The 16,760-nt window shown below is 37.8% G+C and overlaps 3 protein-coding genes and 1 non-coding gene across 4 annotated transcripts; all 4 read left to right on the plus strand.

Annotated features, from left to right (window-relative positions):
* The first annotated feature begins 429 nt into the window (after positions 1-429).
* On the plus strand, positions 430-8,257 carry lin7c (lin-7 homolog C (C. elegans)). The gene is made up of 5 exons (XM_077713479.1): positions 430-659; positions 1,500-1,618; positions 3,106-3,177; positions 3,253-3,462; positions 5,114-8,257. The coding sequence occupies exons 1-5, from the start codon at positions 623-625 to the stop codon at positions 5,279-5,281; spliced, it is 606 nt and encodes a 201-aa protein (XP_077569605.1). The 5' UTR covers positions 430-622; the 3' UTR covers positions 5,282-8,257.
* A 129-nt stretch (positions 8,258-8,386) lies between these two features.
* On the plus strand, positions 8,387-10,416 carry rplp2b (ribosomal protein, large P2b). Its single transcript, XM_077713145.1, has 5 exons — positions 8,387-8,517; positions 9,304-9,427; positions 9,507-9,555; positions 10,122-10,217; positions 10,297-10,416. Exons 2-5 carry the CDS (start codon positions 9,305-9,307, stop codon positions 10,377-10,379), a joined length of 351 nt encoding a protein of 116 aa, XP_077569271.1. The 5' UTR covers positions 8,387-8,517; position 9,304; the 3' UTR covers positions 10,380-10,416.
* Positions 10,417-11,067: 651 nt separating this feature from the next.
* trnaw-cca (transfer RNA tryptophan (anticodon CCA)) lies at positions 11,068-11,139 on the plus strand. Its single transcript has one exon. It is a non-coding gene; the product is annotated as a tRNA-Trp (tRNA).
* Positions 11,140-13,164: 2,025 nt separating this feature from the next.
* Positions 13,165-15,746, plus strand: fth1a (ferritin, heavy polypeptide 1a). Its single transcript, XM_077713508.1, has 5 exons — positions 13,165-13,399; positions 13,971-14,076; positions 14,706-14,852; positions 15,121-15,246; positions 15,377-15,746. Exons 2-5 carry the CDS (start codon positions 13,975-13,977, stop codon positions 15,533-15,535), a joined length of 534 nt encoding a protein of 177 aa, XP_077569634.1. The 5' UTR covers positions 13,165-13,399; positions 13,971-13,974; the 3' UTR covers positions 15,536-15,746.
* The last annotated feature ends 1,014 nt before the right edge of the window (positions 15,747-16,760 follow it).

Here is a 16,760-nt window from a genome sequence, read left to right on the forward strand (position 1 = left end):
GCTACTAACAGTCACTTGTTGTAGTACATTACTTTTACCAATAGAAGATGCTGTTGCAACGCGTTAGCTCTGCTTTTTGTGTTGACACTCGACTCATGACGCTATCAGATGCATTACTATATACTAGTGAATTTCTCCTTTTACAGTCTCAATAATATATTTTAGCAGGCGATTATTATTTATAATTATTTTAATATTACTATTTTAATGTTATCAACCAAATCTTAAATAAATTCGACGCTAAAAGGAAATATAAAACGCACAAATAAAAATAAAATGTAAAGTAATTTAATTTAATCTATATTAGCTATTTTTTTCACTCTTCTTTTAATAAACAGTTGAGATGCATTCTCTTCCTGAATATTTATTAAATTCATCAATAGTCTTTATTTATTTAGAATAGTAGACGTTCACGGTGATTCATTGAGAGCGAGTAGCTCTTTATTTCCCAGCCGTCCGTGAACGTCGCATGACACCGGCCGCTAGCCTAGCCTGCTAATTTAGCTAATCTCATTTAGCGTCTCGCCTGAAAGCACTTCAAGGAGGATTACCAATTTTACTCGCCTGTATATTTTATTTAACTTAATATCTACGCGACATCAAAAAACGTCACGTTGATAAGATGGCGTCGCTTGGCGAACCTGTACGTCTGGAGAGAGGTAAATATAATTGGTTAGCTAGTAGCTTCGAAATGTTTGCCTCGGTTAGAATATGTTGACTTAAAACAAACACGACCTTTCGCTAAGTACATGTTTGGAACTGTGGTAGTAAAATGTAAACTGGTTGGAATAAGATCCAAAACGAAAACGGTATTGTACCCCGACATGAGACCAATGTTAGATAAATGAATATGGTGTATGTGATTAAAAACAGTGACAGACGGTGAATTTAATGAAATGTTGTTCACTCTACGTTATGCTCGTTTAACGGACGCAATTACAAACGGTGTCTAAAAGCTTCCTAAAAAATATTTAGCGATATAGTTTAATTTTTTTATCAATTTGTTTTGACGCTCTTGGCGTTCGCAATATCGCTAGTTGTGCTTCCAAAACATACAGCTTCTCTGGCAAAAAAATATTAAATTAACCCTTATATCCTCAATTTAAATACAGGTAGTGATTCGTTTACGTTTGCAAATGATTATAATTTTGCATAATGTTATTTTTTTTAGTGCAAACACTCACTCAATGACCTATGTCTTAACTTTAAGCCCTTCGGGGACAGTGGTCTCGATTGCAGGCTGCCATTCATAAATTAATATACTTTCCTTTCACGTTTATTGGACAAGTGACTTTTTGGTCATTTGCACAAATGGTAAGTTTAAAAATCATTGTTTTATTTTGTTATTATATAAATCAAATGATATATTAATATATGGTTCATAAGATGTAATGACACTTGCAGATGCTTTTTGAACTGAGAAAATGGATTAAAAACATGTGTTTACCCAACTTCTGCCTGTTATTTGAATGTGATACATGCACTTTATGTATTTACAGATATCAACCGTGCCATTGAACTTCTTGATAAGCTTCAGAGGACAGGGGAGGTTCCTCCTCAAAAGCTGCAGGCTCTGCAGAGGGTCTTGCAGAGTGAATTCTGCAATGCTGTGCGAGAAGTAAGATACCTGGCGTGTGACTGTTTTGTATACAGTTCCCTCGCTTATTGCGGTTAATGGGGACCGGGAGCCCCCCGCAATAGCTGCATTTCGGCGAAGTAGGCGTGCCCCTTCAAAAATGCTTAAAGAAACGTATAACACGTGCACAAAAGCACCACCAAGCAAAAACATCATAGTAGTCCGGATGAAGGATCTTCTGCAGTTTTTTTTGCACGTAAGAAACATCGTTATTGGGAGTTGTGAACATTGTTTTTTTGGGCGGTGAAGATGCGCCTGTAAACAGCCATGACTTCATCAATGCCATTCCTGAACTCTCACCATGTTATTGACCATTTCTTTGGCCTTTTTTGGATGCAATTACTAATTCTTATTGAATATTTTGTTTCCACCTCTTGTAAAATGATGTCATTTATAATTTTAACTTAATATCTTTATTTTTATTTCCTGAAAAAAATCTGCAAAGCTCTGAGTCCGCGATAGCTGAAGCGCAAAGTAGCGAGGGAACACTGTAATTCATTTAGTGGGGGTTCTGTTCATCCACCTTGTTCCTCTTCATGTGAAGCTGCCTCAGGGAATCTACAATATTTTGTGATCCTCATTTATCATAAATAGGATCTGTTAGCAATGTGATCAAGTATAAGAAGAGCTAAGATTACCATTGTCTCTCAAAAGCCAAGATGGGTTCAAGATATCCAATTCCAACAATGTTGCATAACAGACAGCGGTGTGATGTGAGACAGGTGCTTTGCAGAGAAATTTGCAAAGACTTTTAAGTTATCATTTATGCCGCATAACATTATCCAAGGATTCCGACAATCTGGAACAATATTTGTGTGTAAAGGTTCCATGATAAAGAAAATGGATACTCATGATCTGCAGGCTACAAATACTACTATAAAGAAAATTACAAAATGTGCACAGCAACAATTCTAGAGACCATTGTGTGTAAACACAATCCACCATGCATCTGCCATTGTTCACTGAAAATCTCCAGTCCAAAGAAAAAGCCAATTCTAACTAGGCCCAAGAAGCGCAGGTGTTTTCTCTGGTCTGTGGCTCATTTATAATTGAGTGTGGCTAATTGAAAAACACTTGTTTACTCAGGCTTATCACGATTCAAAGTTCTTGACAGAAAACTGGGACACCATGTCATCCTTATGGTGGCCAAGAAGTTTCAAGCCAACAGCATAGACCAAATGCTTTGCAAAAAGAAGAAAAAAAAAGCACAAATGGAAATTGCCATAACACAAATGCAAATTCCAAAGCAAAAAAGAGCACTAATGTCAATTGTACTGTTTAAAATTCTTCCAAACTGTTCCCTCAATAAACCTTAAAAATTATATCCTGAACATTTTAGGTAGCCTTGTACCCTTTTGCAACATTTTTCTTGCGTGTCATGATTTGATATTTGTTTTTATAAATTTGAAACATTCTTTTGAATGAGTGTTTTGTGACCCACCATTTTAATAACAAATATATTATTACAGGTTTATGAACATGTTTACGAGACAGTGGACATTAACAGCAGTCCAGAAGTCAGAGCAAATGCCACCGCAAAGGTAAAATCAGGCAGTCAATGCATTGCAGCATGGAAGTCTTATTAACATTTTTTTTTTTTTTTTTTAATTCAACAGGCGACCGTGGCAGCTTTCGCAGCGAGCGAAGGACACTCCCACCCACGTGTAGTGGAGCTTCCCAAAACTGAAGAAGGCCTGGGATTCAACATAATGGGCGGAAAGGAGCAAAACTCTCCTATTTACATCTCACGGATCATCCCGGGCGGTATTGCTGACCGCCACGGTGGCCTAAAGAGAGGGGATCAGCTGCTGTCTGTCAACGGTGTGGTAAGTTCTCTCCATGTGAAGTCAAAGCAATTTCCACCATTGCTCGGGTTTCTAAATCTTTTAATATTTTTTTTAACATTTGTTGCAATTCAAAAACTCGACAGTTAATGTGGCCAGACTCTAATGCAGGGGTGGGCAAACTTTTCGGCCCGGGGGCTACATTGACTTTAGAAATTTGACAGATGGGCGGGCTCAGCACAAGATACGATACATATAAAAAAGTGCATCCGTTAACAGTACATATGAAACATAAACAGAAAAAAAGGACTAAAGTATTAACATAATCATCACTCATCATTAAAGTAAAAAGTATAAAGTACAAAGTAAAGTACAAAGGAATGTATTAATAAATATTAAAATGTCGTTTAAAAAAAGATTGATGAGCTGTAAAACACAAAAAAACAAATAAAAGTGGACAGAGCTACTGCCACTGGCTTCTGAGCAATGGCGCCATCTTGGAAAAAAAAAAGTTGGTCAACGTCGGCGGGCCGGATTAAAAGGCCTAGCGGGCCGGATGTGGCCCGCGGGCCGTAGTTTGCCCATATCTGCTCTAATGCCTATCGCACTTGAGCTGGAGTCAGCAACGCTATCCTCCAGGGCTCTGATCCAGTCGGTTTGCCATGTGTACCTCCTTAATTTAAATTTACCTGAATCAAATGATCAACTCTTCAGCAATCTCTCCTGAACCCTGGTAGTAATTTGGTCATTTGATTCAAGTGTGTTGGAGAAGTGAGAGAATGGATAGGTGCCCGCGAGGATTGGAGTTGTTGATCCCTGTACTAGAGGGTTTTTTTTTTTTTTAAAACAAACTGACACATTTAAACACTGTCTACATGATGGTGTATATGGTGTGAAAGAGGTAAATATTTTCAAGGAAGCACTATTGTTTATTTATGCAACGACCGGGTTTTGACGGGCAAAATTTTCAAACCCCTTCAAGGGCTGAAATCTTGACAATGTTTCAATGAGCTGCCAACTACCCCCGAATTCCCTGAGTTTATGTAAAAAAAAACAAGTGTTCAAGTGATAGAGGCTACCTCTGCAATTGATTGCTAACCGATTGCCACACTGAAGTAGCACAGGACAAATCATTCGTCGGTACTTGGATGATTCACAATGCATTTGGGGGATTTCCAGAGTTTAGGGAGGTTGTCCGGCATTTGCTTTGCATTTCATTTACCGTATTTTCACGACTATATGGCGCACCACATTTAAAGGCTCAGTGTCCGTAACAAGTGCTATTTCTGTATTTGACACACACACACACAAGGCGCACTGCACTAATGGACGCAGCCAGGCATGGCAAAACATACACCATCTTAAACATACGTTAGAAACCAAACCGAAATTGTTTTGCAATAAAGGGCATGCCCACACTATATACTGGTACCTGGTAGGGGCGTACCTTTTAGCGTCTTCTTACACACACACACACCCTCCTTACCCCGTGCCGCTGACACGTCCCCAGGTTTGGAACTCGGCGCATACACATGGCGCTCCGCTTTATAAGACGCCCTGCCTATTTTGGAGAAAATTCAAGTCATTTTAGTTTGTCTCATAGTCGTAAAAATATGGTAAACTCCGGGAATTAGGAGTAGTTGGTAGCTCTGGTACACTATGCACCCTAACTATTGAACGGTTCTTTATTCAGAGTGTGGAGGGTGAGCACCACGAGAAAGCCGTGGAACTACTCAAAGCAGCTCAGGGCACAGTAAAGCTGGTAGTGAGGTACACTCCCAAGGTCCTCGAAGAGATGGAGTCACGTTTTGAGAAAATGAGGTCAGCAAAACGTCGGCAGCAGAACAACTATTCCCAGTAGGGTTGTTTCATTTCAACGCCAGGTCTCACGGCTCACTTCCTCCAGCCTTCAGGCCATCTGTTCTGGTCTCTCTTATTCTATCTCAAAATCATTCGAACCCACACGCACATATAGTTTTAGTTGATTCACAAAAAGTAGGCTAAAATTTTTGGAGGCAATATATGCCCATATTTTATAATATAGGCATGTTTCACACACACTTATGTGGTGGTGCCACACTAACTATTTCTGTAATCAGGGCAACACTTTAAGGCCTGTATTTTGTATTAAGTAATAAAAAAAAACATCTTACACGTACAACATCACTTTCCTATTAAACCTTTGACTTTGTCTTAAAAAAAAGTTTCAGAAATTTAATGTTTCTGCCTGCTGTGTTGTCCAGTATTACAGCAGTGATGTTTATCTACTCATAGTGGAAACACATTTTGGCTTAATGACTGAAAGAATTTCAGTTTTGTGGATAAAATGTTTGTTTTCGCTTCAGTCAGTTTGAGATTCTAAGCAAAGCTCACTTGCACCCTATGCATTACTTTTGTGAATTGGGAGTTTTAACATATATAATATGAAACTCCTACTGAGGAAAGTTTTCAACTCTTAAACTGCAGGTAACCAAGTGAATACACATGGGTGTTTTTCAGCTTTGTTACCACTGATTGTTCATTATGACTGTTTTTGGAATGTTTATGGTAATAACGGTACACCTATTTAAAGAAAAAAAAGTAAATGCATACAATGGAAGAAATTTAAGGAATGCTCACAAAAGGTTTTAACTGTCTTAACATTGGGTGAGTCATGCTACATCCAATCAACTTAAAAAAAAAAAACATATTGGTGATGAATGTTGCACTATTCACCTGAACATTAAAGCTCCTGCTTTCAAGCCAAAACTACATGACTTTTACGAAACGACATTTTTGTATGCTCATAATCACAATGTATTTAGCCTCTTCAATGTGCTGAATACTTTCACGTTTATTTACACTTATTTTGTCACATTATTTAAAATGTATTTATTAACAGCTTTGCAAAGATAAGAACATGAGTGAGTCCCACTGAGAAATATTTATAAGTGTACCATTAAGTGCAGTCTTACCTCTACTTACGAATAACTCTAGGTACGGAATTTTCAGGTTACACTTTTTTTTTTAGATGCAAATGAGTGACTTAAGATACGAAATAGATCCCCGTTACTAAATCCCCCAAAAGTATATGCATTCTCTTATCCGTTATTTTATTTTGAAAATATTGTCGCAGATCTCCCTTTCGAGAATTTGCTACCCTCTACTGGGCTCTCATTTCAATGCTCTATTCTATCTCATATAAAGACAATAAATGCACTCTATTCAATTGGCTGTCTCACAACAACCACTTTCCATGTTTCAAGATTCTCTCTTACATAACCCTGTCACCCTCTGGTAAAATGCTCCCCTTATTAAAGACAGTAATTCCCCTTATTAAGCGATTAAAAACGGTACAAATACAACGCAGCACATATTTTCTCACACACACACACACAGGCCACACGTAAAAATCAAAAATGTATGCAGTACTACAAAGTGTACGGCTTTCGGCCCTGGTTGAATGGGCTGTGGTAGGACAGACGGCCATGATGGGAACCACTTTCACAGGGATTTATGGCCATTATATTCATCTTAAGACATTATTAAATAACTTTTTTATTTTCTCCCATTTTGGTGTTTCTCTCACATCTTTTATACAAAATTGGGGACACGTCGACCAATTTTAAAGGGTTTAGGTAACAGTATTGTGAGGACTGTTGAACGAATTAGAGAATTATTTAATTTCCTAAGTAAAGGTACTACTGTATTTTCATCACTAAGAAAATAATAAAATAATATTCTCTGTTATGCACTCGAATACAAATGTAATGCTTGTAATTTTTTGGGTTTTGATTTTTTTCAAATTCAGTAATTGCTTCATTGTTAGTAAATGTTTGTAGCTATTGATTGTTTTGTAAATGAAGTTATCGAATCTTGAATTTCTGGTGAAATACAAAGGGAAACAAAAATGATGTTTTTTTGTTTTGATTCCTCTGCCTTGTTATCCCAGTGAGAGAAAATTATCCTAACAAGTGAATGTTATGGTATTTTGATTTCCCTATTTAGTGCAAATAACCATGATGTTTATTTGTACAACTATGAAATAATGAAAGTCGGACTCAAGAATAGAAAATTGAAATATACTAATCTGAACTATGCAAAGTATTTTAAAAAGTGGGCATATCATAAATGAACCTCAATTGCTGCAAAAAAATCAGTTTTATTGTAGAATGTCAGTCTAGAATGTCTTTAAAACATCTGCCAAGTTGACGTAGAATTCAACGAGCACAATTCAATACTTTTGGGTAACAAAAAGTTTTAAGAATGTCAGGGTGGTCATGTTTTGGTGACCCATCATTCTGTGTACAGTTGGTAGAATATTATGTTTAGTTTTTATTAATCCAACACACAGCAGCGTGTTTCCCTGAAATTCTTGGCTCACACATACTTTAACACTGAATGTCACTGTTCATCCTCTGATGTCAGAAAATGTTGTGAATCAACTCAACTTTAGCCATTTTAAATGATCTTCATATTGGGATGGTCAATAGAGTATTTTTTATAATAGCTTTCTTTTGATATTTTTATCAATTTTTGTAAGTGTTTTTGCTAAGAAGAAAAAAATCTAGTGACAATGCAGTCTTTCTGCAACATGGCCATATTCCGTCACCAATTGGATGTCAGGACGCTACAGACAAACTGATGCTCCCTTCTGAGATACCCCCGACACCCCCAGTACTTTGTGCTCTGTAAACTTTTGATAATGTTTTGAAATATTTTAGTCGTGGTTGTTTATGTTGTTAATCTGTAGATTGTGTTATGTTTATTTTTCTCATTTACTGTTGTGTCTTCATGTGGAATGTAAACTGTAGTAATAAAATTAAAACTGAAATAAAAGTTTCAATCTTTAATGAAATTTTCTGATTTTGTTTACATTTGCCTGGGTGGATGACGCAAGATAAAACAACAAGCAGAATGGATTATATATATAAATAATTAAGGTGGAAAATAACGAAACACTGTTGGAGCAATTACAGCAGATGGCGCGTGACCAGTAGCCAAACAGTTATTGAAAACATAGAAGAAGAGTGCGCCTCCGGTTTTGATTGTCTGACGTCACTTCCTTTCCGTCTGCGCTAGCCATCTATTGAACACGCGCTCGCCTTTCTCGCCCAAGTGAGTGGGTTTTGAAGGTTTTATATAGCTATAATAAGCGGTTAAATGATCATAGCGTTAGGATGCGTTTAAAACGTGTGCTCGATTAGGTTATTTATATATAAAATGTAGTTTAAAAAAACTTATTTTCCTGACGGAACGGACCGTACTAGTGGTACCGAAGGCGAATGACGCATGGTATCTTAAAGTGTAAAAGCATTTCTAAATAAATACAATGTTAAGGATACCTAAGTGAATGCAGAATTACACTATATTTTCGGCCCCAAGTAAAACTAGTTTCGACATCTTGCGCCGTCAATGGGAACTAGTGTGTTAAACGAAGTCCCCGTAACAGTAAATAGTCATATATTGTATAAAAGGATTGAAGTGATTTACCTAAATGGTTCCCCTGTTTCCACTTCCATTAAAACATTTTAGTTTTCAAACGCATTCGGTAATGCCTGGTATTTATTTGTTTATTAACGTATTATTACCTATCTATATGTCTAAAATGTATTTTCCTTTATCTGCATTCTCACCATCTTTGTCCTGTGATAATGAAATATTCCAAATACGGGATTGATAAAGTTATCCAATCCATTTCACAAACTGGTTGCCATTGACGTCGCTTTGACATCCACCGCCATCAATGACACTGAATAATGTATACAAGAATTGGATGAGAATTGTTGGCATTGGGAAGTTAATTATTGTTCTATTTTATTATAATGGAATGACTTCAATCTACATTATGAGTACTTCCAAACCAAGTTGTTTCACATGTTAAAATGGCCCGTTTTGTTACAGAATGCGTTACGTTGCCGCTTACCTGCTATCTGCCCTTGGTGGCAATGAGAATCCGGATGCTAAACACATCAAGAAGATCCTGGAAAGTGTTGGCATTGAGGCAGATGACACCCGCTTGGAAAAGGTACAGGTTCATTTAAAATTAAAATATTGTGCATTTTGACTTCATAGCATTCTTAATCAAATGTCCTTCCCTTTGACAGGTTCTCTCTGAGCTCAAGGGCAAGAAAGTGAATGATGTGATTGCTTCAGGTGAGTGATATTGTGTGATGTCACATTTGTAATGCTAAACTTGGTACGATAATGGTAAAAACGTCTAGATAATTGTACATTGAATGCACCATTGGTAGGGATTCTGTTTCAGGACCACCTACAATTACAGTTTTACCAATCCCCACTTGCTTTTACCCTTTTTACAAGGCATGTTTTGGTAATGCAAAAGAAACCTATCCTTTATATGTAGACATCACATTTTAGGTTATCCGGGGCCAGTTGTTCTCAACCTTATTTGCACCTGGGACCAATTTTATGTATGAAATGTTGTTTAAAGTAGGAAAAAGTGTCCGTGCTAGATTGGTTGGACCAAAAAACGAGCCAAAGGGGCGCTTGAGAACCGCTTTGGAGACCCTTGCTTCTATAGTGATTAGTTTAAAAAAAAAAGGTAGGGATAAACATCTAATTAATTAAAGCGAGAAGGCATGGCAGTGAATGCTCACCATTCAAAGCCATTGAGAGATCGAGGTGGCGTGCAACCAGATATTAGCACATTATAAACCCTTTGTGAGCTTCTACTGGTCTCAACCATCATGTTTTCTCAGGTATGGGCAAGTTGGCCAGCATGCCAGCTGGTGGAGCCGTCGCAGTCGCCAGCTCCGCCGCTCCCAGCTCAGGAGGAGCCGCCGCACCTGCCCCAGGTGAGCGACCGCGAGATTGCCACCTCGGATATCCGAAATTCATTCGGGCTCACTCTCTTTTTTTGTCTCTCTTTGGCAGCTGAAGATAAGAAGAAGAAGGAGGAGAAGAAGGAAGAATCTGAAGAATCCGATGACGACATGGGATTCGGTCTCTTTGATTAAGATCTTTGTATGGAATAAAAAAAATTGACAAAACACATTTCTTCTGATTCTTTTTTTCTAAGGTTCATTGCTTCACAAAAATATCCTGAAAATAAAATTGGGGATTCATGTCCAAGCAGGATTTATTTCGCTATTTTGGAGGATTGTTAAATGATTTACCATGTTTTTTGGGGGGGGGGGGGGTTTCAACCATCATTCAACAATCTTGAATTACATAACCTTTTTATTGGACTTATTTGGGAAAAGTGAGCCATGGAAACCAGTCTCTCTACAGACCATAATTATAAGTGCCATCATAAGCTCACTTGGAGCTTTTAAGACATATTGTACCTGCATTAAGTGCAAATTGTATGGCTATTTTGTATGTGTCGTACAAGCAAAATATTAGTGAGATTCCAGCCACAATTCCAAGCAGGGTTCATGGTTTAGTTTATTTGCTGAAGACTGGGTCCTAAAGTGACCTATTGAACAGCTCTGTGAAATTTTACAAAGTGAATGTCAGATCTGGGCTCGGTAAAAAGACAAAACTGGATGAATGTAATTTTCAACAAATCCAACTGAATTACTGAGTGTTCCTTCCTGCACATGGATGAAATCGAGAGTGCCTGTAATGCAGGGTTTTACTGAGAAAATTATGCCCGTCTTGAGTAGTTGCTATATATATGCATTTTGCGCCGCACTCGTGTATGACTCTGTGGCGCAACGGTAGCGCGTCTGACTCCAGATCAGAAGGTTGCGTGTTCAAATCACGTCAGGGTCATAACTTTTTTCTTATTCTTTTTCTACCCCGACTATATTTGGTAACTTAAAACGGACTTTATTAACCATTATTGAAAATTGTATATTGATTTTTTTATAAATGAATTACACATTTTCAAATTTTATAACACTGAATTGGAAATAAATAAAAATACACACAAGCGGGACTCATTTAACACTGACGTTGTTATTTTTTGCGCGTATTTACCGCATCATAATTCATGCGTGAAAGCATTAAATAACTTAAAACAAGTTCGTTTTTTTAAATGACTAAATTTCCAGGTTTGATGTCACATATCGTATATAACCAATGGTGTGTGTGTATGTATGTATAATATATGAATTACGATTGTGCAAATACATTCGGCATCGAGACTCTATATTATAGTCCCCGGAAAATGTTTTGGACGTTCATGATAAAAATGGTGATTATAGTCTATAATCATCATCATTTTTTTATCATGAACGTCCAAAACATTTGCCGGAGAACGCCTACAGTACTTTTGGTTGTTGGCGTCCCCCCGCCTCTGGCCCGCAGTCAGCTGACTCTATAACCCCCCACGACCCTAATGAGGATAAAGCGGGTCAGAAAATGAATGAACAATTAATTTAATAGCAATGTTTTCTTTTTAATTGTTTTTTTTTCCATCAACGCTATCAGAACATGGAATTAGATTTCTAAACAGCATTGAATAACAAATAGTCACATCCTCTGTGATGAGTCATATACGGTTTCATCATGCCAAAATTCACTGCGTCGTCATTTGGAAAATACAGAGTGTCCATATGTCCTGCCCTGTGTTGAAAACCCTTTTTCAGTAACTTAAATAATTAATCATTTTTTGTCTATGTCACTGGTGTCAAAGTGGCGGCCCAGGGGCCAAATCGGGCCTGCCGCATCATTTTGCGCAGCCCGAAAAAGTAAATCATGAGTGCCGACTTTCTGTTTTAGGATCAAATTTAAATGAAGATTATACATGTAAATTCAAATTCCTGATTTTCCTCCTTTTAAATCAATAATTGTATTTTTTTAATCCATTTTTTTCTGTCTCAAACTCTCCAGTGTGGAGATTGCATGTTCTCCCCATACTAGCATGGGTATTCTCCGGGTACTCTGATTTTCTCCCACATTCCAAAAACATCCAGGGTAAGCTGGTTGGACACTAAATTCCTCCAGATGTGAGTGTGAGCATGAATAGTTGACCATCTCCTGGTGTCTTGTGATTGGTTGGCCACCTGTACACTGCCTGGGAAGCATTTCAGAAAATGTATTAATGAAAAAAATCTAATTACGTAGGTTAATCGCAAATAAACCATTCATTCATTTATTTAATGAACCGCTTTATCCTCACTAGGATTAATAGGGGGTGCTAGAGCCAAACCCAGCTGGCTTTGAGCCAGAGGGGGGAGGAGGAGGGCACCCTGAATTGGTGGCCAGCCAATCGCCTGGAACATGGAGAAAAACAACCATTGAGTGTCCAATCCAACCAATGTGCTTGTATTTGGAATGTGGGAGGAAATTGGAGTACCCAGAGAAAACCTACACAGGCCCAGGGAGAACATGCAAACTTCACAGAGATGGATCAACCTGGATTTGAACCCAAGACCCCTGAGCTGCGAGGCCGACCTGCTGACCACACAAACCGCCGGGCTGAACAAACAAACCGTCACACTTAAAATGACACATTCAAGTTTCACTTTTAATGAAATACATGGGCAGCGTTAAGTTTAGGGGTCTTGTCTGGGTCGTTCCTGTGAAGGTCAGCTTTATTTTTCAAGACCTGGCCTGTTGTTAGTAGTCACTCTCGACGAGCTGCTCACTGTAGTGACCACTGTCCCTTAAAGGATTAAGTTGCAACAGTGAGCAAAAAAAAAATCGTCGGCAAAACAAACACTAACGTGAACTACTGCATAGGGCCAAAAGTAGGATTCGTATTTTGCAAGGCGTTTTAGTTCCGCCCTTTAAGAGGAGGAGGAGGAGTCAATGCTACGCGTTTCCTCTGGATGACGTATAAATACAAGAGCTAAAGTCTCCGTTGTCAGTCTCGATTTGGCACCGGACAGAGAAGGTTACCTGCTTCAACAGTGCTTGAACGGCAACCTTTCCACTGTCTTCCATTTCCTTCACCAAAACCTGAAGACCAACGCAATCGCCCTCTTTAGCTCTGCAATCTAAATCGACTTCTCTCGCCAGCTAACTTGTTTATTTAGCTAACAGCGTGCGCCGTTGACACATCTTCTCGACCGCCCTTTGAAGTAAGGTAAGGATTCGAATGCTTTGTTTTCGTAAAAATGCGGGAATTCAATTTTAGTACACTGATTTTTGTCTTCGTGGGGATTGTTTGTTTGGTCAATAAGGCCTCGGTGTTGACGTCAACATCTGCGCAAACGCGGCCTTGTGGCGAGCTTGTTGATTTACCTAACAATGGCTTCCACCGCATGTTGGCGTTTTATTTTATTTTTTATTTTATTCGAATTCAAATGCGAGAAGCCTAATCATATCGTTTACTTTAAAAATGACGTCACGTCAATAGACGCCACTTTGGATTTGTGTTGTTGTTTTTTAAGACACCTGATTAACGCGTTCACTTCCACTGGCGGCGACGGACGTCCAATGCGACCAGATTTAATTAAATTAAGCAATAGCTGCCAACCCTCTCAGTGAATATGGATTGGACGTCGCTACCAAGGGCATCCAATGAGTTGACCTTTAGCATGCTGTTATATAATGGCGCTTTGTATGGTTTATATTTGAACACTATATGCTGCGTCATCGGGACCAGTGTGTCACGGGGAAAAACCTTTATGAATGTCATTTATTGCCTTTTGCAGAATAATGACTTCCCAGGTGAGACAGAACTTCCATCAGGATTGTGAGGCTGCAATCAACAGGCAGATTAACCTGGAGCTGTATGCCTCCTATGTCTACCTGTCCATGGTGAGTTACATCTCAAAGTCTGTCAATCATCCTCAACTCTATTGGAAGATTTCATAAAAGATTGTTGGGTTTGTAGAAATTCCATAAATTGTAATGCTGTTGGAGCAATGGTAGATAGAACATGAGGAAATGGTGGATATTTGGTGGTCTGTAAATAACCATATTTACTCGTATAATCCATTACCGTTGTTGAATTTGACAATTTCTTGTGTAAATTGCTCCCTGATTCACAATTTTCTCCATTTTCATGGTTTTAATTACTTTGAAGAGAAACTTCAGACAAAGCATTGTTATTTCTGATTTACTGTATGAATCAAAAGCACATTAGGGGCAATATAATTAATTCATCCAATAATGGTGGTTTTCTTACTGCAAAACAGAAAATAACCAACAAATAGTAAATGTTACTTTACAACGTCGACTGGCAAAAAAACAACATAGCAAGTCTGTCGGCATACAAGCCGTACCCATCAGTTTTTTTTGTGTAACAATTATGGCTTATGTGAGACAATACGGTAACTTAGGTTGCGTACAAAGCTTTTATATTATGTTGACTTCCCTATACCAGCATTAATGTAATTAATATTGCACTTAAATATGTGAGACCTCAATTTTCTTGCTATTTACAGGGCTACTACTTTGACCGGGATGACCAGGCACTGCACAATTTTGCTAAGTTCTTTCGTAACCAGTCGCATGAGGAACATGAACATGCGGAGAAGCTCATGAAACTGCAAAACCAACGAGGAGGGAGAATTTTCCTTCAAGATGTCAGGGTATTGATTCATCTGGCCTTTTTTTTTTTTTTGGTCATTGCTTTCGACATGCTTTTATTTCATCACTTATCGCAAGGCCGGTGTTGGGAGTGCACCAAAGGGTGACTAAAGATAATGAGGGTGTGGTACTTATCTGTTGAACACTTAAAAACAACCCCCAAGGCTTGGGTGTTGCATTACATGGCAAATTTGAGTTTTTTTTAATCTTATTTAACTTGTCTGGCTCAAGTCGATGTCCTTTTTAATTAGTAGTAATTTTCTGTTGCAGAAACCGGAACGTGATGAGTGGGGCAGTGGTGTCGAGGCTCTTGAATGTGCACTGCAACTTGAAAAAAATGTCAACCAGTCACTTCTTGACTTGCACAAACTCTGCTCTGATCACAATGACCCACATGTAAGTGTTAAACAAAGTTGAGCAAATATTTTAGATTAGCAGAAATCAGCTAATACTGTCCCTAAAATTGTAAACATTTCAGTTTGTCAGCTGTTTGGATTGATCAAGATTTAATTTTTAAATGTTTCAGCTGTGTGATTTCATCGAGACCCACTACTTGGACGAACAGGTGAAGTCCATTAAGGAATTGGGAGACTGGGTGACCAACCTGCGTCGCATGGGTGCCCCGCAGAATGGCTTGGCAGAATATTTGTTTGACAAACAAACTCTAGGAAAGGAAAGCAGCTAAATCCCTTCATGTGTTTACTGCTTGCATTGTGTTTGAAGATATGAATTCATTATGCTAAAGACAAGTTTGTTAGTCATTTGTCAAGCCACATTATGCTTAAACTTGAGCTGTGACAAGCCTGCTGTACTATGCACCCTTCCCCGTTATGAGCTATTGCCCAATGCTAAACACTGAACTGTCAACCAGACCAAATAAATCAATTTACCTGAAAGATTCTCATCTTTTGTATATTGAATATGAAGATGGAAAGAGTTTGTATAAAAAGTATAGTCATCCAGGATTCTGCCATGCCAGATATACAAGGTAATTTCACTTCCTTTTATGGAAATCTATAACAGGTGGCTAATTTTCATAAACCCTTTGTAATGTGGTATGATTTTTAACAGTTTCACTTTACTAGACAAGAGTAGTATGTCAATGTACTATATTGCCATAAATTGATATAATCTAAACCGTAGTCTCTTAAATCTGGTCAATGTACGCCAGCCATGGCTGCAAATAGTTGAAAAATCAAACTATTACAGCTTCAATGTCTTTTTAACTTAAAATATATTTTAAAAAAATAGTAGGAAAATAACTCAAAATAGTGACTGTGATAATTGTAGACATGACAATTGAGAGATTATTGTAAGCGCACATTTCAGCATTGATGTTTGAAATTATTCTTGAACTTTGGGAAGGTTTAAATGACATTTTGTCCCAATACATAGAGTGAATGAGTTATGCTGAAAAGGGTAAAAAATAAAAATAAAAAAGGAAATTAATTAACCAACGGTGCTCTAAATTCTGAGTGATTCAAATATGCCAGTACTTAACATTATATTTCCTGATTTTCCCATTTTTAAATCAATCATTTCAATTTTAATCCAATAGTCTTTGTTTTGTGTTCAGTTCATTTTGTAAAATCTAAAAATGTGTAATAATTCGTTTTTCACTTTAGTATTAAACATAGATTTTGCTTTCTTTTCTTTATCTTCCCTCACTAAGAAAAATAACTCAAATATTGTTTTAGATCTATAAAAAACAAACCATTTAGGGTTTTTGATCTAGTTCTTTTAATCCGCTAAAGAAAATCTAAAGTCGACGTTAATGCGGGCCCACAAGGCCTTCCTGAATATGCAGTTTTAAGTTTAATCTCATGATTAGACCATTAACCAGTAAAACGAAAGGCTTTAAAAATATATATGAATCAGTAATGTCAAAACTTTCCACACCCATATTTGTG

This window comes from Stigmatopora nigra, chromosome 3, assembly GCF_051989575.1.
Source record: "Stigmatopora nigra isolate UIUO_SnigA chromosome 3, RoL_Snig_1.1, whole genome shotgun sequence".
Lineage (NCBI taxonomy): Eukaryota > Metazoa > Chordata > Actinopteri > Syngnathiformes > Syngnathidae > Stigmatopora > Stigmatopora nigra.